Source organism: Fringilla coelebs, assembly GCF_963513975.1.
Source record: "Fringilla coelebs genome assembly, chromosome: 6".
In the NCBI taxonomy this organism is placed as follows: domain Eukaryota; kingdom Metazoa; phylum Chordata; class Aves; order Passeriformes; family Fringillidae; genus Fringilla; species Fringilla coelebs.
The window spans coordinates 48,702,515-48,727,057 of record NC_140034.1 but is presented as its reverse complement, the minus strand read 5'-3'; the positions used below and the strand labels follow the sequence as shown (position 1 = coordinate 48,727,057).

At 39.9% G+C, this 24,543-nt stretch overlaps 1 protein-coding gene across 1 annotated transcript in view; it reads right to left on the bottom strand.

The window, feature by feature from the left end:
- SERGEF (secretion regulating guanine nucleotide exchange factor) overlaps nt 1-24,543 on the bottom strand; it is a 142,391-nt gene that overhangs the window by 58,959 nt on the left and 58,889 nt on the right. The window contains 1 exon segment of the mRNA XM_084208472.1: nt 3,952-3,988. Within this exon segment, the coding sequence (XP_084064598.1) occupies nt 3,952-3,988 (37 nt within the window).

Below are 24,543 nucleotides of genomic sequence, written 5' to 3'. Positions count from 1 at the left end.
CTGTTGCACTGAACACACTGAAACTCGGTGTGACCAGCCAGGCCTTGTCTCCTCACATGTCACCTGTACTTCCATGTGCAAAACACTCTTAGGGTTGGGTGGCCAGCTTGGGCCTTTGGGGCTCATTTTTATTGTTTTAACATTAATTACATGGTGCCCTCTCCATTACTATTAATCCTGGGGGGAAAGCAGTGCTGAGTAAGTATCCTGAATATGGAAAAAGCCAAAGGAGACAAAGAGAAGTATCAAATGAGTAACAATGACATGAATGACAAAGCCCAGTTTCTCCTTGTGAACACCACTGCACCACCACAACCTGCACTGACAGTGTCCAAGTCAGGATCTGGGGATTACCTCACTGAAGGATGTTTTAAATCCTCCTTGCAAGAAAACGAGCAGAAGTCAGAATTCATTGTGCTGACTATGAAAGTGCAAGAAAAAGCTTTTTGCACTATCTGAAGTAGCCACATGTCCCAACACTTATCCCCTTCAAAACACCACACCAGAAAATGTTAACTTGAAAGATCCACATCTTTCTCTTCCAAACAAACAAATTCCCCTTTGAAGGCTCCTTTAAAGTTGGACTTCAACAGAAATTAATTAGCTTTTAAAACAAGCACTCCTCCCTACATCTCCTCCAGTATCTTTTGTTTAAAAGATTTTCATTAGTTTATACAGGTTGAGAAAATGACTAAAAGAAAGACCAAAAGGGATATAATGCATTATCAAGGCTTTGGGGAGACAGACTACAGAACTGTCATCCTTGTAATGATTTCGGGGGGGGGGGGATTTAACTACCTCCAGCAGGCTTGAATAAAATTCCATGGTATAATTCTTACTAAAAAAAGATATCTGCATCTGGAGGTTCTTCATGGCATTCTGTCCTGTGCTCTGTGGTTGCAGCACAGTCAAGGCATTGCTGCATTTAAGAGCATCTCTACTTCCACACAGTTAATATTGCTTGATTATTTAAGTTGCAGCATTGCATGAGCTATGTGTTCTCTTGAAAGAGAACTATTCTCTTTTTCAAAAAAGGAACACCAAATTCTTACTGGGGAGTTGGTAGAAAACTGATAAGAGCCTTCTCCATAAATACAGTTTTTAAACACAGGCTTTTTAGGGTAAGAATCAAACCTCCTTACCTTTTCAGTGCTGAAAACACTACAGACTCCCAAACCTGGAAAAAGCCCAGCTTTGTCACAGTGATTTAGTTCCATCATGTATTTCAGTCATTCAAAGACTGTCTCAGTATCACCAAGCTCAGCACTAACATTGCAGCTATCACATTCAGGTAGAAAAGGTATCTTTGTGGTGCTCAGTAAGTACACACAAGTTTTCAGTGTAGCAAGGTGTTTTCCAGATATATTATACAACGTTTATTAAATAACTACCCATTTCTTTCAGTACAAAAATAGGCTGGCTCCTAAGATGATTAATCCTTGATTGAGGTGAAAAGTGCAAGGTCTTTTCTTAACAGGCAAGGATTTTTGTTCTCAAGTGAAAAGTCATACAAACATAAAAAATACTACAACATTTACAAATTTTAGAATTCATTTCACAGTACAACTCCAATGAAAATAAAAATGTGTTTTCAGCAAGGGCTAGGACTTACACTTTTTCATGTACTAATAGCAACTTTTAACTCATTAAGTTTAGAAAAGCAGGTACATTTCAAGACAACCCACATCTCATCCTCCTTTATATCAAATCTCCTTTATATCTCCTTTTACCTCATGATCAAATGAAAACCAAAATGCTACCAATACGGCCCCCAAAAAAGGAGCAAGTGCCATCACAATGAAGAGAACAGACAAATTTTGCACTGACATCAGGAGAAGAAAGGAAGAAAAGAGAATTCAAATAAATGAACTGTACAAATGGATGCAGACTGTATAAAGTCACATGAAAATACCTAACTGCTTGCTAGCCTTACAAATCAAACAAGCAAGATGATTGGAACACTACCCCAGAATTTGTGGAATGAATCATAAATCCAGCCTCTTCGCCCTAAAAATCTTTCTATTTAAAAGATGATGCAACAAACAAAGCACAAGCACATTTGTATATACAACCAGAAATACTGACTTGGATATTATACTGTTAAAGGCTTTTCAGTTTACCTGTCATACTGAACTTGAATTATTTCAGTTTGAAAGTCAATCACTCAAGCATTTACCAAGTAAGAAAGACATGGCTGATATAGTTGTTATAAATGAACTCTGCTTGAATGATAAGCTATTAGAAAATTGTACAATCAAGTAGACATATTCATGGAAATCTCTGTGATATCTTTTAAGGACTATAACAGCTGACAGCTTTGAACCAAGAATGGCCAACGAGCAGAGAAATCCTACCACAGAATGTTCTAGAAAGTCAAACGTTTTAAAAAGCATATGTAAAATTCAATTCAGGGAAAATTGTATCATAGTTCTTCAGTTAAAAAAATTTGCAACATCACATTTCTGTTGTCCTTAAAATAAAATTGACTGGCTTCCAGCACTGATAATTCCTCCATTGAATTCAATGAGCATAGCATGCAGCTTAGATAGGCATATGGTGTTCTTTACATATGCAAAGTTCTTCGTTTATTGTAACTTTCTTCTAGAATTTCTTTCCCCAACCCATTTTTTCCAGAGATTTCTGCCTAGAAGGCAGAAAGCTTAAAAGGACATAAGCAGAGAGAAGGTTGTTCAAACTCAGTGCTTTGCTTTCATGCACACTGGAGGAATCTGCCAGCAGCACACTTTTACTTCATCAATTCAGCAAGAAACAAGATTGCTCTTCAGTTGACTTTCAGAAGCACCAGCCTGACAATTAATACAGGCATGTGACGCTGAACAAGTAGGGAGAAGGCAAAAGGAAAAATCTTTTCTTAAATCCAGCCATAAACTTAATAGCACTTAGCGAATTCACTACAAGGTTTAACTGGAGAAGGATAATTAGGAAATATACTACAGCAGACATAGAAATATAGAAAATGCCACCTTTGAGGCCACTTAACAAAACTTAAAAAAATAGTGCATGGAAAGCAGGTTGAATACCAAATAGATACTTTTCTCTACCTCTGTCAACTCACACTTTAGAAAATTAAGGAAATTCTTTACTTGGCACTTCAATGCATCAGTCACAGCAATCAAAATCATCTACGTGGATGGAGTGCTGCTTCATTTCCAGCTCTCATTAGCACAGAATTCCTTTCTTCATCTGTCTTGTCCTGTCTATTAATGGGGATAATTATGCTGACCTCCTTTATAAAGCACTCGAAAATCTACAGTTAAAAATGTTCCTAAACAAGCAATTATATATAATAGCAATCATGTATCAAACTTCAGTTATCAACTCATCACATGAAAGCAAGAATCCAATTGTTCCTGGAATTAGTACACAAAATTCGATTTCTCCACCGACATTAGCTTCCTAGTACTTCCATCATTATTACTACAGCTGCATTATGCTAAAATGCACTAAAGAACCTGTCTACCACTGACTGACATTTTGAAGGTTTTCCAAGCTTTGAACAACAGAAGACTCAGGACTCTTTTCAGCAATAATTTCTATGTTAATAATTTCCGTCTTGTTAAACAAAGATACTTTTGACCAGCGTCAAGCTTAGGTACTATTCTGAATCTGCAGCCTGGATTGTTGCAATGGCTCCAGGCTAAAATAGCCTGGAACACTTTGCAAACGCTTTGGATGTATTTTTCTGTTACATCCATCAACCCCTCCCTCCTTACAGGCGCTGGTCTACAAGCCCACAATTTAATCACCACCACTTACTGTCACCAGTTTCTCTTCTTTCCTCTACATCTATATGTTACTGTCCTCCTTTCCTTATGGGCACACAATGCCCATAATAATTCAGTATGTTTGATGTACACATTTTCTTTCATCTTGCGCTACTAAAAATGAAAAAAAGGGTGTGAGGATTTGTTATAAAATTAAGCTACTTACCAACAATTGCCAGATTATGCTCTGAGCCACATGCAATCTGAAAAAGAAATATGAATTATTAGATCAGAACCTGCCTACCAGAAGGAAGACAGTCACAATTATGACAGGAAATTAAAAATTAACCTGAAACAAACAACTACAGTTTTTAGGATGCAAAATCAAGGACGAAGTGTTCTCACTCTTAAATGGAATTTCATTTGTAGCCTCACTTAGGGGCTTAGTGGCAGGAGTGCATGATTGTTTGTTTAATAAAGAGGTTTTTTTTTTTCAAAATGCAGACATTTCAACCCTTTCAAGCAAGACTGGCCATGATTCTGCAAAAACATGACACCTTTGACAACACCCACTGGATCCAACAAGAGGAACAGAGCAAACACAGATTAAGCCATACAGAGGCAGCTGGGAATCAAAACGGTGATGAAGATCTCCATCTCTCAGCTAGATTGCTTTTCCAGCTGACCCCTGAGGAACTGCTCAAAGTATACAGGCTCAGTGTGATAAACCTGACGTGATATGATCCCTTCGGTCATTTGCCTAGAATGGAGATAAACTACCCTGGGACTCCACCCTTCTGTTAGCTCATTAATGATGGAAATCAGTTAAGAATTTCTTTTCAAAGCAAACTTATTGTTCAATTATTTTTCACCCTTCTCTATAGCTGCTGTGAACACGTCTGATGTTTAAGTTGCTTTGGTGTACTGAGTTTTTGTAAGTTGCTCACCAATGATGGTAACACGGGCACCCAGAGCAGTCCCCTGTCCTTACTGCAAGGGCTTGTCTTTCCCACAGAATTCCTTTTGCAAGGTCACAGCAGCCATAATTGTCTGATGTGAAAGAGACTTCACTTCACACAAGGTTACTCTGCTGAGTGTCCTCAAGTTTTTAATTTAAATAAAAGCAACCTCCTCAAAATCCTGTATCCAGGTCACTGTCTTGAAAGTACTTGCCCATTATACCTAATATTGAGCTGGAGAAAATTGATAAGCACATTCTTCTTAAAGAATATTTGCAATGGCAAAATATAATGCAGGAATATATGCTCAATTATATTAAAAACTAGAAGCCCATACCATCAAAAGTTTATATGGTTCTGTGCATGCATAACTCAATAGCTTTCACAGCCAGAGAAACAGCTATAATCACCTCCATGTCTGCAGAACATAAAACCATGGAAGTTAATAAAACAGGCCTTGTGCTCAGCTCACTGTGCTTGAGTATTTACTGGGGAAGGGACACCCAGGACTGACACACTGAGTAGCTTGAGCTCTTGTGTTACAAATGAACACCACAATCGCTACTATTCACATTTTACCCCTGTCACAACTGCTACATGAAAACATTTGGGCAAAGCCATCCCAACACAACAACGGCAAGGAAGAAGAAAAAGACTCTGTAGAATAAAGGTGCTTAGACAACACATTAAAGCATTTGGGAAAACAGGGCAAGAAAAATAATTCAAGTCACAGCACCTTCCAGCATGGCCTCATCTTCAGAAAAATCAAGAGAAAGCAGCAGGAAAAGCAATGCCTGTGCAAGAGCACTAGCAGGACTGCATGGAGTCCTTTATTCCACAACACTGCAGACAGGAAAAGCTCCAAGTCCCAGCCATTAAAATACATAAATCACTGCCATACCCCACATCTCTATCCTCACCACTAGACTGAGCCCTATGCAGCAGCAGGGCTGGCTCCTAATGCCTATTTACTGGCTAATGCTCCCACCTGTGCTTCTCAGCCTTATAAGCTGATGCCATGGCAACAAGATCCACACATGGAAGCACATGCAAAGGCTTTCTAGCAAAAAAAGCAAAATTGTCATCTTCACCAAGTGCTGAAAATTGGCTATACTGAAGTTGCTGCTAATAGAATAAATAAATTTTATCTGAGGTTTGAATAATCTTGGCTAATTCCCTGGGAAATACACTGACACAGGCAGAGATTCAAAAGCATTGGCACAAAAGAACTGCTCAGGCTGGTGGCTGACACTGCCAGGACCTGCTCCAGAAATACTACATTTAAAAAAAAAGGAGGAAAAAAAAAGCCCCACACGAACAAGGTGTTATTTAGATTGTAAAAAACCACCCCGACAAAGACACTTTTTTTTTTTTTTTTTTTTTTTTTTTTGCTACATCCAATAGCAGCAGGTACAGAGCCTGCAAAGCAGATAAAAGAAATAAAAGAATGCTGGTGATCATGTAATCATGGTGATCATGAAAAAGAATGCTTTGCTCATGTAGCTGTTACTCTGGCCACCATTCAGAGGCTCTCACTAGCCGGCTATCACACCCTGAGGGACTCAGCCAAATTTTTGTGTTACACAGACTGGCCAGCCCTGGGGAGCTGCCTCCAAGGCAGCCACTCATGGCCAACATACCACAGCTCTGGGGTTGGCTGATGGGGTACAAGCTACTGCAAAGCACAAAAACACCTCTTCTGGGGGGGAAAAAGCCATCTCAGTGAAGTGCCAGCTTTAACTGGAACCAAGTAAAATCACAAGGTGCTGAAGGCAGTGCCCTGGATTCACCCTCGACAGCCCAGAGCAAGGACAGCACACACCATGTACCAGCAGCAGTTCTGTGCTCCAAAGTAGAATTTGCTCAATTTAGAGCACAAGGTTCACCACACCTCTGCCTTATTGCAGGGTGTCACCACCTGACAACACAGACTGACTTTGTAGGAACCCCCAGATTAAAAAAAAACCTTAGAGAGCTCTAAATTTAGCTTTCTGGGACACCTTGTCCATCATCCATGCTCCTTGCTACAGGCTATACCATCCACCCACAGGATTCCTGCTGGCCTGCACACCTCTGCCTCTGTGCCTCTGGAGCTCAGGAGGGTGAAGCAAGGTTGCCACTGCTTGATGTACACTGAAGCCTTGCAGGTATTCCACAACATCTTTCATACAATAAAGTTTAAAATGTGGCACCCCCTTTTCTCCGTGACTCCCCACAACAGGCAACAATCAGCCAAGAGTGATTGATTTGCTGGTACAAATACAGACCAGCCAGAGAACAGCATTGCTGAACAGATGCTTTATGCTTACATTAGATGTAATAAACTCTTCAGTCAGTGCAGGTCACTGGGAGAAGCCTGGTATTTACTGCAGCAACTATAATTTTCTTGCTACTTCTCCTCTGTCCCCACCCCCAATGTGCTGCAGAGAAATTAAATTCCAACAGACATCTGCATGCTTCCAGTGGGTTAGTACATTCAGGGATGCTTATAAACACACAATAATGCTTCCTAATTGGGCAATAATTTTACATTATGTTTTAATTGAAAAAAAAAATCACTAAACTTAATGACAAATCCGAGGGACTGTTACTGAACAAAGCATTCTGTGAGCTCAAGAAACACAACTCCCTGCACAGAATACAATTCACACTAAAGTTCTCAGTTTGGAGGGAAACTGGAGAAGTTGTGAAGGATATTGTGTTCTCTATATAAATGATCTCTAGGCACGTGACAAATGTCTATAAGGCAGGCAAAGAATGCTTAGGGACCATTTCACCCAGAACTTATTTACCTTATTATCTGTGCTCTTTCAACCATACATAAATTGTTTGTTTCTTCCCTTAAATTGTGTGCTAGCAAGCTGTTTTGTACCTAGCAATGGCTGTGGTTCAGATCCATCCATCCATCCAGAATTAACATGTCTGGTGTAAGCAGCCAAGGGACCAGCATTTTATTAATCATAAATAGTATGATAAATAGCATAATCACAGACATAAGCTGCAAGGATGGTGAGGAAAGACCTTAGCACAGCAACCACAAACTCTGGGCAAAACACCAACACCTTTCTGCAGCCTACCTATATGCTTATGGCCCAGTCCTCACAAAAATTAATTGACTGAATGTAAAAACGTAAAATCAATGGGTTATGCAAAAAAGAGAAAAATATTTTATTCTTAAGTGAAATATTTTATATCTTAAAAGCACTACATGAAGAAGCAAAAAAATGTTTAGTACAGGTTATATAAACATTCCCATATATACCTAGGTGTGTGTATAGATATAAAAAAGAATATATATATATGCATATTAGGAAAAGAAAGGTTATCTACTAAACAAGACATTTATCACAGAAGAAAGTTCAGACAGAGCATTTTCTGTCTGGGATAGAGATCTCACCTTTGCAGACAGCAAACCAACACACACAGGACAAGACTCCTGTGGATATTTAGACATACAGTCTCCCTTGGATTTCAAAAGGTAATTAAGAGACAAAACACCTTTGCCAAACATCCCCTAAGGGACTTGTGAATACTGTAATAAAACAAGTCTGACAAAGTGTATAAAAATCCAAGTTTCAGGCTAGTACCATGACCACAAGGCTATTCTTTCTTTTCTTTCTGTAACCCCAGGGCTTTGACTGAGTGCAACCCACCAGGAAAAAAATTGAATCAGACCTGCAGGCAAAGTCAACTTCCCACTGCAGCAGAAGGGAAGGGACAGTACAGGAGGGGGTGCAAGGAAGAGGCACAGGGAGCTGGACTCACAAGAGGGATTGCAATATGAAAAATCACAAGCATCCAAACATCAAGGTGCTAAGCTAGAGCAACAAAAATACCTCAATGCCATTTATTTTTGTTTTACCACCCTATAAACGCGCGTTAATTCCCTTCAGTGCAATTATTTCCCAAAACATGAAAGGCTGTGGAGGCTTCTATCACTTCTTAGAGATGAGAGGATGATGTACAAAGAAGATTTTTTAAGGATGAATGAAGATGTGATGTTTAAGTTGCATGCAGATTCTAGTTTCTGTCTTCCTAATTGCACCAAAGCTCTTTTTCAGGGAGAGAGAGGACAGGAGGCAGGGGAAGGAAACCTCTGAAAGGGTGGGCACGTAAGTACTTTTATCCAGGACTTTAGCCATGGTATCTCATGACTTTTGACAAATTTCACTGTAAGGAAATTGCCAGGGCCAGAAGATGGGAAATTTTATTCCTTCTGAGATCAGAAGTCTTAATGGAAGGAGACGAGGTGACCGAGAGACTGCAGATCAAAGCTTACATAAGGCAGGGGAATCTTCTCTCCGGGAGCTGCTCTTCCATGCCCTTGATTAATGTGTGTAACAACAATTTGTACTGTTTGACACCCTCGGTGCAACTACATTTGTATGCAGAATTCTATTGATGTGTAAAAATAAAGTAAAAGGAATCTAATTAGCAAAGCTGTCCTGCTTCCAATGATCCTTTACTAGGAACTCTGTGTTCCTCTTCTGGATCATTTGACTCCTGATTGATAAGAAAGCAGCTTGCTAACCTAGTCACATTCCTTGGCCAGCATAAGACTAAGTTCAGTTTAATGCAGAACATGTTCCTAGCTGTTGGCTGCAGCAGGTGAAAAGTAAGAGGGCTAGTGTCCTGTAGATCACAGGATATTTTCCATTTTTCATCAAATTTTCTACTTAAAGCAGATTTTTTTTTTTTTAGAGTCGTGTGTGATTGGCTTTTTAGTCTTTATGTAGTTTTACTTTCTCCTACAACAAGAAAATTGACAAAAAAATTCAAACTGAACGCACATAATAAGGTCTGGAAGAAAACACTTCCCAAAACACACCTGACCTAAAGCTAACATGCCACATAAGCAGACCTTTGCAAGCATGGAGGAGAAGAGGAAGCATTAAGGCATTGCCAGGATGCAGTAAGCTTTCAAAGGCAGATTTTTACAGCTCCCTGTAGCTTCCAGAGTTATGATCTACATCCTCCCTGCCTGAAAGTAATTCCAAGCCTGCATCACTATTAGCACAAGACACAATATGCTTTTCCCCCATGCAGCATTTCCCTTGCTTCTCTACCCCCTGTTTTCAGAGCCCCATCTTCCATCACTCAACACCCTGCCCTGCCAATTGCCTTAAGAGTCACCAAAAAGCCAGGTGGCCAACACCCAGAGCTTGCCTTCACACCCTCCATGCCATGTGACACATATCTGTGTCTCTGCACACCTTCCCTCTCTGTGACACTAACCACAGTGAGAAATTGCTCTGCTCTCCACTGACTGAGCACCACACTTCCAGCAAAGCCTTCTTGTGGTTAACAGGGTGCAGTTGCACTTCTGTGATTCAGCTGGTGCACCTTGGGTCTCAAGGGCTTGCACAAGATAGAAACATTAGCAAAAAAAACCAAAGAAACCAAACCACAAACAGCAGCAACAAAAATAACCCAACCACCAAAAAGAAAAAAACCCCACCCACCCACAAATGCACAAAAAACCCCCCAAACAGCCAAAATAAAACCATATATCAAAAACCAACTAATCTTTTAGTATCAGAGGGGAAACACCACAACCCCAAAACCCTGTCATTAGTGATAAGGCGCAGGAGACGAAAATAAAAGAAGGAAAGAAAAGCTAGTTGTTAAAGCAGCCAACATTTTCACTGAAGGTTTACATCACAGTAACCCACGTGCACCTCCTAAGTCTATTTGAAGGGAGATCACATTGAAAAACTGGTCACATTGAAAAAATTAAATATAGACTGTTTGCCTAAGGCTGAGAATGAAAAGACTGAGGAGGTCAACACAGAGTAAGATCTGTGTCCACCTATGAAAAAAACCTCATCTTTAGATGACTCCAAACAACAAAAAGTGCTGAGATCTCAGTGAGAACACTCAGTGGTATTAGGTTTTAGTCAAATGACAAGAATGCAGCCAAAACAAGTGTGATAAAAATCTTTACAAGTCAGCAAGGTCAGCTGGCTCTTCTCTCTTGCCTCAAGATTTTCCAATTAGTTCTTGTACCCTTCTTCAGGCAGTTCTCTCCCTCCCTTGGGGTCCAGAAAACATTAGTATCTTTCATTCCAGGAAAATCAAGCTCTGCCACTTTTATATATCCCTCAGCCTCACTGGTCCATCAAACATTTTCCATTTTTGTAATCAAGACCTCAGCCACAAAGCAATTTTTGCCTGTCCTTTCATCATTTTTAAAATGAACCAAGTAATGGTCATTCAATTTCACTTTGTTTCCTGTAACAAGCTCTCCATTCAGTCTTCATTATTTTGTGAAAATTAAGACTAAAGTATTCCTACTGATTGAAAAAGAAATCATTCATCACAGCAGCCCTGTTGATGTGTACATACTCCTAAACCTATGACAGTGCACCGCAAATCCCACAAGACCAAAATCCTTACTAACATTACAGACATCCAGATATGAGCTAGAGGAATGGGGTCTTCAGCAAATGCACAATTTTACCCAAGGGAACTTCTTCACCATTTGTCTCAAGATTACTTTGATTTGGTTTGTTTCATGCACAATTCCCAGCTCCTTGCATTCTCAGTGTCACTCTCTCATAAGCTGAGGGGCACTAAGATGAATACCTTACAATCTGTTCAGGTTTGCTTAGGGACTGCAACTAGTTTGCTCTTTATTTGAGGCCACAAAAACCATTTTGACATAAAAAATTAAAGAAGCCAAGGCCACAGAAACACAAAGTTTCAAAACCTCCTTATACACTGATTTGTCTCAACCATCAACACACACATCCTTATGATCAGATTATTCTGATGTTTTTAGGTCAAGAATTGTGGCTTGCAGCATGCAAAAAACCCGCTCAGTATCTGTCTTTCCTTTCTATTGCACATGAAAACAGCAAAAAGACAAAAGTTCACTACAGCATATAAATGTCATCATTATCTATCTGAATGTGCTAATTTCTAGTACTCTGAAATTAATGCAATGGTTCTGTTATACAATGATTACAGACAAACATTCTGTCAAAGTATATATCATTATTAATCATTTTATAGGCATAGAATAAAAGTCATGACAGCATGTTATTATTTGGCAACAAAACATTGAATTCCACTTAAACAACCACATCCTTTTGTGGATGTATCACTGCAGTTTTACGTTTTGCAACAGAATCTGGGTTTCACATCTCTTTCCCTGTGGCGAAACAGTCCACAGTTTTTAATGCATTCAGAATATTGTCTGGAAAATTCAGTGCAGCCAGGGAGAATCAGAGAGCAATCAAACACACATATCAGGGGCACTGAGCTCTCTCAGGAACTCGGCTCTCCCCTCACTGTGCTGTTACTGCAAGACGTGTCGCTACAATTCCTCTCCACAACAAACACACTGCAGTGAACTCGGGACACTCAGCCTGCAGGATTACACAATAGCACAAAGCCCTGCATTTTTTTTTAGGGCTCAAAAGAAAAATAGCACTTCTTATGAAGTTCATAACCTCAAACAACTGACTGTCAGGGTAGTCTAACTGGATGCTGTAAAGAGGCAGACAGTGTCCCTAAAATACCCCTTTAAAGGAGGCAAGTGCTGTAGTTAGGGCCACTTCGTTAGGGCCAGAGGGAACTGGCCCCACCATTGTCAGGTCTGACTTAGCTCACCCTCCATAACCCTTGTTTTCTAGCATGTGGGGTTTTTTCAGCATCCTTACAGTATTTTCTTCTTTCACATGCTCTTTACCCATGCTATCCTTCATGAAAAACTGCATCCAAAACTGCTGGCAATATTATCAAAATAATACCAGTAATGATGTAGTTACGGAATACTACCCCTATTTCATAGTGCAGAGGCATTTTATTTCTTCCACCAGTAAACCCAAATTTATGATAGCATTTAAAACATCTCAGTTCAACTTCAAGACCTTGGATGTGGGAAGACTAATTTTCAGGGAAATTACTAAATGTTCAAGGAAGCTCTCACGCAAAATTGGATTGAGCTTTCATTTCTATGCTAGCCCTGCTGACCTTAGTGTGTACTGCTGCTTGTGCAAACTGGCAGTACACAAGTAGAGTGCCATTGAAGGTAATAAAAAAACTACCTAATTTCCAAAACATCTTATGTTATTTGAAAGAAATAAGCAGGTTATTTAAAGTACTGGACTACTACTGTGTAATATCATTAGAGGCATCCTTCACAGGACCCAATGCCTTTGGGAAATACTATTCAAGATAACTAGTAGCTGTTCAATAATGCAAATCTTTGCCTGATTTCCAGCATGACACTCACTGACCTCTCCCTCCCCCACAAACATGCATGCAAAAATTAAAATGTTATCAACATAGATCATAGCCAAAGAAACACCAGCACATTAAGAACTTCTCCTAAAACATGACAATGTAAATAACAGAGGAAGACAAAAAAATTTTTCATACACCAACTATCTCAACTTGATGACAGAATTTTCTTGGTTCATTTACTTTCCAGAAGAGCTGCAGGCATGCAGCTTCTATATCCTTGTACAGAAACACCAAGCCATGAATTTTGCTGACTGTCCACTCCCTTACCTCTCCAAATAAATGGTGCTTATGTCTTTAGGGGATCATGTAACTCTGCTCTTCAATGTTGGGTTCTCTGTTTCTGTAGCACTTACTAACAGCACAGCTCCCTAAAGCAAGCTTGCTGGAAATAAATAAAATGTAAACTTGCTTAGAGTCCAATGGACAAATAAGTAAGAAAGCTCTTCTGAATAAATAAGTTTACCATTTGAAAGGACTCAAGTAGTGACTGAGCCCTGATGCTATATACAAAGCAAGAATTAGGGAAAAGAACATGTATGAAGTGACTCTACACAGCTGATATAAAGGCAGCTTTATTAAAAAGCTGAACTATAGAATAATAGAATCATTCAGATTCAAAAAGATGTTTGAGAACATTGATTAAGATGCCCAGCACTGAGCCCCGGGGAACACCACTGGTGACCAGACACCAGCCACACTCAACTCCCTTTCCCCACCACTCTCTGGGCCCCACCATCCAGCCAGTTTTTTACCCACCAAAGAGTTATCTGTCCAAGCCATGGCAAATTTCTCCAGGAGAACACTGTGGGAAATGGTGTTAAAAGCTTTACTGAAGTCCTGGTAGACAACATCCACACCTCCTTCCTTATCCACTGAGCAGGTCACCTCGTCAGAGGAGATCAGTAGGTCAAGTAGGACCAGCCTTTCATGAACCCCTGTCTGACCCCCTGGCTGTCCTGCATGTGCCACATGATGGCACTTAGGACAATCTGCTCTGTGACCTTCCCAGGTACCAAGGTCAGGTTGACAGACCTATAGTTCCCCAGGGCCTCCTTCTGGCCATTCTTGTAACTTGGTGTCACATCTGCCAACCTCCCCAGTGCACCAGTACTGCTGATAAAGGATGGAAAGTGGCTCAGTGAGCATTGCCAGGAGCTCCCCCTAAGAACCCTGAGATGGACCCCTCCAACCTGAAGACGTATGTGTGTCTAAGTGGTCACTGACCATTTCCCTTGGACTATGGGGGCTTCATTTTGCTCCCTGTCTTTCAGCTCAGGGGACTGGTACCTGGAGAACAACTGGCCTTCCTATTAAACACTTAGGCAAAGAAGGCATTACACAGCTCAGCCTTTTCCTCAACCTCTGTTACCCTATATCCCCCCCACATCCAATAAAGGATGGAGATTCTCCTTAGCTCTCCTTTTGTTGCTAATGTATTCATAGAAAGATTTTAACTGTCTTTCATGGCAGTAGCTTCTGCAATGTGAATTCATTTAGAGTTCTTGAATCAAAACTCCAGAAGTTCATAAAGCTTGATAAATGGGCAAGACTGAGACAGACAAAATTTACCATGGTCAGGTAGAGCATAATAAATCTTTCAGGATACCAAAAAGAATCATTTAGACTGTTCATATATACAGAAAGATTCTAAACTAGTTGGAACCTCTCAGGGGAACTATATAGCATCACTGTGGACAATTCACCAGAAATATCCATTCAATATGTAACTGCAACACAAAAAGTAAGAAATTAGATTAGTTTAGTCCTAAGCACACAAACAGTCCTGGTAATTTTTTAATACCAGTGATTCCACAAGAAACACATATTTGATAAAGACTTCAACTTCTAGGACTTCTCAGAGCCAATTTGTAAATTTTTTTATGGCTTTTTCATTTTTTTGTTATTGAAATTGTGCATCTCTCTAATTTCCTGATCAGAATGCCATACACTGTCCAGGTAACTGCCTGACAGAAATCCAAGTATATTAGACCTGTGTTTGACACAGACATATTTATCAAGCTTTTATCTCACAAAAAGTAGGCATCACATTAGACTGACAAGATATATTTTCCATAGTCACATACTCACTTGCAAGCAACTACATCACCATCCTTTAAACTTTTATTGATCCAAATTCATGTCAGGCACACCATTACTTAGCCAAGGCAAATACCAGGCTGACAGGCCTAAAATTATTTGAGTCATTTTGTTCAAGTCTTTAAAATACTGGCAGGGCATTGTCTTCCAACCAATCTTCTGAAACCTACCTGCCATTCTGGGAAAAAAAATATTCACCTATGCAGCACTTGACCCATTTCTCTTTAAACTCCTGAAAACAACAAGTTTCAGCTTTGATTTTTAAAATTCTACCTCTAGAGGCTGAAAAAAATATAGGTATGGAGAAGAGAATTTCATCCCTTTATGATACTTCTGCTTTATTCCCTAAATGCAAAATAGAACATTCTACTAACACAGAATTTGCCTTCCCAGGGTTTTGCCAATAGACATATTTAAGATGTTTTAGTATTGACAATGCATAGTCTCTTGCATTTGTCTGAGAGCAAATTCACCCTCAGTGTCTTTTCCTATCCCTCTTAATTGGAGCTGGTCATTCTTTGCTGTGGTAGCTCACAGGCCAGGCTGCAGCCAGTCCCTAATGTTTCAATTCAGGGGAATGGAAGGATTTCCCACCTGTTGGATACCCCTTAAAACCTCTTATTTCCAACTTGTAAATTACTTAGAAACAGGTAATGCAGTTTTTAATATAAAATGCCCCTGTCACTCCTATGAACCTACTTGATTCTTCCTGAATAAACTGTAACCACAGACACTAATACTGTAATCACAACTTTTTCCCTAAGGTTCCATATTGAAGTATTTTGATGCATCATGGCTTAAAGGAGAGCAAGGAGGGCAGAAATACCGTCAGTGGCTTCCTGCATTAATTCATCTGTCTTCCTGCTGCTCAGAAAGATTACAACATTCCCACATGCACAGAAGTCAGGCCCCTATCCTCCTACTGTTAAATCACATTTTTCCTGTTGCTCTCACAGGGTGGCTCTGTAACAGCACACAAGAATCATCAACACAGACAGGACAATTTTTCAAATAGCATTTCATGAGCAGTGCTACATTCTCATTATAAAAAGGAATGGATGCTTTAAAATAAATCCTGAAGACAGGAACACATTCCTCAATACAACTAGAGAGTCACTGTGACTCTGTATATTTATTATATATATATCTGTATATATATTATTAGGTATTAGATATATATATTTTAGATATTCAATATATATTATTAGACATTAGATATATAATATATATTAGATAGATATCTGTAATACATCTGTATATTTACTGATCAGAAATCCCTTCACAATACCTGCTTTCCTTTCAATTTATAAAATATTTGTTAAATAATATGTGGTTTTAAAATTCTAGCTTCATCTGATACAACAGTCTATGCCACTTGACAGAAGACAAAATATAGAAACTCTCAAGAATAGAGTTTTGATATCTTTTATTAAAGTAGCAGCATTTTTGCAACAGATGAAAAGTACTGCAGGTTATATTAAAGTCAACAGCCCACCAGACTTCACCACTAATTACAAAACACGCCCACCTCTTGTGCATTTGTAATTCCAAGTGGCATCACTGTTTAACTGGAAATCAAGAGGCTGCAATTCCCCCTATTTCAGAACCTCCCAGACATTTGGTGAACTCATTTAACCTAAAGCGAAATATGAAGCTCAGCTAAGAATAACAACAACAGGAAAGACCTCCCTGGATATTCTTGAACCTGATTAAACTGAAATAACTGCATAACACAAAAACCCACCCTCATCTGCTTTGATTTCTCAGTCAATCAGCTTCAGAAGTGATTTACCCTCACATGGAAGGTCATCATGTGCGAGAGGTAAAGAACCACTGCTCAAGTGTGCTGTGCAGGAGCTGAATTGTGTGTGACGTTTACACATCAGCAAATACCACACGTAACGTTTACACATCAGCAAATACCAGGAGTGTTGGAGGCTGGCAGTAACCAAAGATTTTGCCATTCTGACTTGAGCACTCTCTGGCCAGCACACCATTCCTGGACACAGAACACGTGAGAGCTGCAGCTCACGTTCCCAGTCTACTGATGCACATGGGGTTGAACATTTACTTCTTTGCCCAGACTCTCCAATATCCACACTAAACAAAAGCTACATCCTCTTAATGGAAGTGGTCTCTGCACAGAACTGCTGCTCTGCTATTACCATTTCAAATAACAACAGCAACTGAAGTCCACCACTTCCAATCACCCAAAGCACATTTAACCACTGCAGACAGAAAAAAAAAGGCCAGTATCTGATTTTCCAACTATTTCAATATATTGGGTTATCATCTTTTGTAGCAGATTTTACCTCAAAAATATCTGAGGTGTTCCAAAGTACAAAGCAGCACTTCATTCCCAACTACATGGCCAAAAAAAACCTGTAATGGAAATTTTAGGCAATTTGCCTTTCCAATCCAGTGCTGAAACACTATGGTACTTACTGGATAGTGGAGAGTTTGCTTAGCCATAATACCTTTAGAATCACACAACCTGAAAAAATATTTGGATTAATTAGCTTACTTTTAATTCAAATGTTATATTATCCAAGAAAAGACCTTTTAGCTGTGCAGGAATTTCTGCTACATTTCATGTCTTTTTGAATCTTTACACCTTTGTCATATTTGCAACCATTTTTCTTACTAAATGCCTGAAAAACTTTTTTTTTTTCTTTTTTTTTTTTTTTTAAGAGCCTGCACCTCTCCAGTTGCTCAAAGAGTGTTTCACAGGACTACTGCTGGAGATGGAAGAAATCCATTCCTGAGCTCAGAGGATTGAAGCATTCTGTAATTCAGCTGCTGGGCATCATCTGTCATACGTGTCAAACGATTCTGGCCATTCATTCGTTGCTGCATTCTTCACATCACTTGTGTGAGGTGAAGCAAATCATCTGCAAATGTCATACACACTTCTTTTCCTGGACTACTTCTCCTTTTGCTGTTCATCCTCTCTTTTCACCTCTGCAGTCTCCTACTTTCTTTTCTTTTTGTGAGCACATAAAGGACATCCTACATTCACCCACAAGTAAAAGAACAACTGAGCTAAGTTATTGGGGAAAAAGAGCTAATAGATGAGCAGAGGGTCTGCGAAGACATTTCAGATCACTTGTAAGGGAAAAAAGGCAGTAAAATATTCTGTAGATTTTCCTGGTGGACTTTACTCTGTAGTCTGCCAGGGTAAAATGATCTAAAACAGAAAGGGAACAGGGACAGAAAGTAAAGGGGAGTCCAAAGTTTCTCTTTTACCCTCCTGCCTTTGAAAATTATCAGGCTTTTCAACATTTCCCATATACTGTTCCCCCATTTTTCCTACCCTCAATTCCTCACCAAAGAGCAACCAACCTTGTATACAAGAGAGAACAGACTACTACTGCTAATTTACTCATACAGAGGAACATATTTAGCATAACCCTAAATTTATCACTATTAGGAACATATATAAGCCCATACTTAGAAAATAATTTTCTATTTTGGACTTTCCTGAGAACAGAAGGCACTGCTAATTTTAAAACAAACAGAAATAAGAACAAGCTCAAAATTAGGCTGCACCTTTAAAAAGAATAATTTCAGTATAAGACTATGATCTACAGAGTGCAAAAATTATGCTTCTTAAAATAATTTTTCAACGAAGGAATTTTCACATGCTTTTTTACGCAGGCTCCATCTTGACTAAAAGGAAGGTAACAAGCATCAAAAGCTAAATTGTCCACGAGACTGCCTGAAGAAAGAGGTTCTTTCAGGTCAGGATGAAGGGCAGTAACATTCACCTCAGCCTCAGCAATTAAGAAAATTGTTTCCACCTCTACAGGCATCAGTCTCTTGAAAACTGAAGGAACAATCTATGCAACGCAAACATGAATGAAATGTTGACCAGACAGAAAAAAAGACTAAAAATATACTTTGATTACAAAAGACTCTTTTGGAGGGGGAAAAAATGAGTAGCTAGGCTATCCATTAAAATTATTTCCCTGGCTTCCATTCAGATGCTGTCCAAGCACAGCTTCATTGTTTGGCATGTCGCTTGCATCTCCTCACGTCACCTTCATTCTCTCACTCAGATAACCTCAGATAAAAATACACAGAGCCCTATTCTAGGATTCAGCAATATTAAACCAGTAGCCAGCAGCAAAAACTGGGGCTCTCCTATTCATAAAGAATTTTTAAAGCCCTTTTGAACTACAGAGCACAGGGAGGAGGGTGAAAGCTTTCATCAAACTGAGGCATAGGACTCGGTCAAGTTCACTTCCAAAGCAGGAGGTGTTTGTTATCCATGGTGAGAGGGACATCCAGTTACTGCATCTGCACATTCCCACAGGAAGGTCGTGCAGCTGTGGGAAGGGAATGCTGAATCTGACATCCATTTCATCAGCCTAATAAATTTTAGATTAATTACAGAAAATTATTTCCCATTGCACTTCCACATCAACAAGGCTTTTTTGCTTCTCAAGCCTCTTCAAGGCACAATATTGGTACCCTTCAATCATCTGCCACTAAAACACTGCCAGCAGAGAACAGGACTGTACACACACTTAAATGTTCTACAGAATTTATGTGAGTACATATATATATTTATACATGGAAAGAAAAAATATTTATCCAGGTGAAATTGCAGAAGGTGATTCTGGTTGATGGACACCGCCCCAGCACCCTCTCAAAGTAGCAGAAAATCACACCATCAAGCAGACTGGGATATCATCATTATTATTGTTATTATTGCTATTTTGGTTTAAGAAAATGCTGACATTTTATGGTTATGAATCAGGAATAGCCAGCTCACTGCCCAGTGAGTACAAATTAGGACTCCTGCTGATGAATGGTCTTTTCAGCCCACCTTTCTGGCATCCCTTGTGTGCTCCTCTCCACTCCTCCACTGTGCAGCACACATCTTTTCCAGTCCTCTTCCACTGCTCACGACTGCCGCCTCACTGTCACAGACAAAAGGCTCCTCTCCCTCTGCAGGGCAAGAAAGGGGACATCCCCTGCCCTGTTGCTGTGCTGCTGCCTTGCCTCTGGCAAATCATCCTGGATTATCACCACAGAGCAACAGAGAGCCTGAGCTGCAGCCAGACATCAGCAGCCCTTCCATTTCCAGCATAGTTCTGTCTTATTAGGCAGCAAGCCTTAACTAGCAGCAAAACTAAATGCAAAATAGGAAGGGTGAGCCTGATAAGGGAGGCCTTATCAGCCTTTGCTGCCGACAAACCCCCCAGAAAAGGGGGAGGGGAGGCACTTTTAGAGGCGATGCTTTTGCACACTGCAGTATGCAGGAGCCAGACGCTGCTGAGCACACACACAATAGACACAGTTGCCGTAGCAACGGCATCACAGGGAAATTTTTCAGCAAAGCTTCTCGCTTTCCACCAAGGTTACTTACAGATTACCACTTAGAAGAGGGATCTGTATGGCTCAAACAACATCTTGCACCTGTCTGGAGCATTCCTGCATGAAAAGATGCAACAATGGCCACAGCACAAGAAAAAGGAAGAAAAAGGCACTGCACGAGCAAAGCAGGGGCTGGGCTCTCAAAGTGCCATCTGACAGCAACAGCTTGCAAGCTAATAAACTGTCACCTCACCACAGACTACAAGTGTGATCTGCTGGAATCAAGTATGCTTTCATCTTTTGTTTTGTTGTCTTAAAAATTACTAGATTTCAGTAAAGATCTACAGCACATTTCTGCAGCAAGAGACTTCAGTTTCTAATACTGATCAGAAAAAAAATCCCCAAACGAAGAAAAAAACTAAAACCACCTAAGCTGCTTGTTTTTACACATACTTTTTTCATTTCAATCATGCTGCTTAAAGGCAGTGAAAGAATATGGTGTAGCACATGTCTTGAGAAAAAACTGGTCACAAACAGAGCACTTGAATAATTTACAAGCTTAAACTACACCAGTGAGTTATTTACCCTGTTTCATTTGCTCCTCCTAGTTTTTCAGATAAATGAAAACACATCAGTCTTTTCCCCTTGAAATGCAAGATGTTTTTTTTTACTCAAATATTTAAGTGATCAATTGTCACTCCCAAAGAATAAAAAATAAGGACTTGCTCAAAACATAAATATCACTTGAGAAAACACTTCATCAGTGGTTTCTGCTTAAAGGAGTTTTAAACTTTGACATTTTCGAGTTTTTGGCATGCAATCTCTTGACTGTAAAGCTGCAAAAGTAACCCCCACATAATCAAATGGCACAACAGAACTGCTTTGCAACTTGCTCACGGGATACAAACATCCAAAAAGACTGGAAGCTGGCAAAGGATCAAAACTAATCAAATTAAATAGGACTGTTCCTGCATTTATGATTTGCTATCTATAAAGATAACAGCGTGTTCCTGAAATAGATCTTTATGACAAACTATAGGTAATTTCAGAATCAATTGTGTATAGATAGTTGCAAGCAAATGGCTGTCACACCATACCAGAGAGCTTCATTAGGGAAGAGTGCTTCAGGCTCCTCTAGAAGACAGGCAGTTCAGAAACTGTCTGCTACAAGAGCTGCAGAGACACAATTATACACCCAAGCCTTGACAGTTTGGGGAAAAGAATCACATTAGCCCTGATGACTTTTACAAAACCTTCAAATTTCCTGGCCCTCTGTTAATAAAGGACATTGCAGGACAACAGATATTAACTTTACTTCTGGAAGGACAGGCAAGCACAGGATAAAAGAAGCTACTGCAGCAACTTCAACAGGAACAAGCTGAGTCCTCCACCATATAAAGTCATGACTGGATAGCCTAAGAAAGATGCCACCACACAAAAAAACTTATTCCTGTTGCAGGAATATTTTGAGTAAAGTCTCCAGCTTGAATTAAGAAAATATGACTATGTAATTTCAATAGTCCTTGTGCTCTTAAAAATTTCACACATACAGCAGCATGTTAGAGCCAGGTGTGAGGAGCAATGCTAGAAAAGGACACAAAAATCACAGGCACCAAATTCTGAATTACTGTGAAAAAGAAAACCTACCCCTTACAATGGAAGGCATCTCTAATGAATAAAACTGGAAAGAGACAAGGCAAAAACTATGTAGGCAGAAGCTAACTCTTCACAGGGTGGGAGAAGGGGAAGAAGGCACCCTTTTGCTATGTACATGTGGGAGCGTGAGAAAAATGTTTGTGAAATTTGTGAGAGAAGTAAATAAAAAACCTCATCATCCTTTATCCTAACACATCTGCAGAAGCTCCATTTGAAAGGAGGACTTCCAATGAGAAGAACAAGAATAGCCTTACCTTATTTCAAATACAGTAGAAAGGCAAAATCCCGAAATCAGGGATTTGCATATTAAGTTATCTACTGCATTTAAATCTGGGTGTATTTGAAATTCCCTTCTTCTGAAAGAAAAGAACAAGTAGCTTGATTCCCTTTCTACTCACTGAACTTCTGACCAAGGTTTAGGACTGTCTGGAAGTCCTTTGCCTCTACCCTAAATAAGATAATAATGCTCCTCATCACTCAAACACACATCCTAAAAGCAAAATACAAGGAACAGAAATGTTAGCTTGTAGCAGAAGTCTGCCACTCCTACTCACATATTTATAGCACCAGGGTTGAGCATAAGGGTTGTAGATTTTAAAATAACAGTAAGGATATTAAGGACTCTGAAGACAAGTAATCATATGGGGTAGCACAGGAGGCAGAAGGAAAAATGCAGTCTCAGAGTGCAACTATCCCACTGGGAAAGCCATCGACAGATTAATAAAGCATTCAAGGGAAATGATGATCAAGTACTGATGATACAGCTTAAAACAGCATTTTTGAAGAGCTCCCATCCAAAACTAGAGGAGAAAGGGTTGCACATTAGTTATGGGAGAAATTCCAAGTTCTATGGGGCCTGAAATTAGGAATTACATTAAAAATTGCAATTGGCCATACAACTTTCCAAAGAGACTGTTTTAGTTGCGAGGTCAGAAACACCAAGGACAAAACACCTAAAGCACTGGGAACATCATCATCTCCATTAGTAACTCAAGTTAAATTATTTTAAGATATTCTTGGCCAACATGGTGTTGTGATAAGCATTCTTATGATAAGTTTCTGCTGAGAAGAAGGATTTGCATCTCTGAGCTCAAACTTTGAAAAACTTCTTTAGGAAATTATTGCTTTTAATGCGAATTTTTCAAGTGTTTGGTTGGTGGTCTTTAAGAAAACAGCTAGCAATCTTTTTTTAAAGATGCAAAAATAAGTATGTTTTGTGAAACCCTGCATCTTTTACTACAGTAAGAAAAGCAAGGCAGAAATTTGCTTAATCCAGCTTGCAGGAACAATCGTAAACTAAAAGCCGATTGCAAACTCAGAAAAGCCAGAGAAATAGGCCAGGCTCTCTCTTGACAGGTGACATGGAGCTGACAGCACTGAACAGGATGAACACACTGTTCACCTCCATGAAGAGGTTAATTTAAAAAAAAAGCCACAAAAATCCCTACATCTCCTCAAAAGACTCAGAGTTCTGAAGAACCCCTCTACAGGCCTGTCTGCAGTATTGTCAAAGGATTTAGTCATTCCACAGGGAGAGCCAAAGATTTTATAATTTTTTAAAATGAGATCTGATTAAAATTTAACACAGTTAAATAACATATCTAGGAGTTTAAATACCCTACTTCTAAAAATGATGGCAAGTGGAAATTGCAAGACAAGCAGGATCTTTGAAAATCTGCTGCTTTATGTGACTAACACAGCAGAGTATGACTTAAACCAGAGCTTCCAAAACTTTGGGCTATTACCTGCTCATTCCTATCCAGACTGTCACAACACGCTACAGAAGTGTGATGAGGTTTGGGTGCCTTTCATTATAACAGCCCTATTTTAAAACAAAATTTCTGTTCAAAAGAGTTTTACCCAAAAGAGTTACAGCCCAGAGTGCTACACAGCCCCTCAGAAGGATCTTAACCAGCCAGAGAGATGAGAACAGCAGAACTCTCTGAAATTCAACAAAGGCAAGTGCAGGGTCCTGCACCTGAGGAGGAACAGCCCCATGGAATAACCAGTACAGGCTGGGGCTGATCAGCTGGGAAGCAGCTCTGCGGAGTACCCGGGAGTCCTGCTTGGACAACAAGCTGTCTGTGAGCCATCAGTGTGTCCTCGTGGCCAAGAAGGCCAGTGGTATCCTGGGGGGCATTAGGAGAAGCATTGCCAGCAGGTCAGGAAGGTGATTCTGTCCCTCTGCTCAGCCCTGGGGAGGGCTCACCTGGAGTGTTGTGCACAGCTCTGGACTCCTCAGGACAAAAGATTCGGAGTTCCTGGAGTGGGTCCAGCAGCTGCAGGGCTGTGAAGATGATTAAGGGACGGGAGCATTTCTCTCATAAGGAAAGGCAGAGAGAGCTGGGCCTGTTCAGTCTCAAGAAGAGACGATTGAGAGGGTGCCCCACCCATGTCTGTCAGTGTTTGAAAGGAGGGTGTCAGGAGAATGGAATCAGGCTCTGCTTGGGGCTGCCAAGCAATAGAGAGGCAATGGCCACAAACTGATGCACAGGAGGTTTACCCTGAATATCAGGAAGAACTTCTTTACTGTG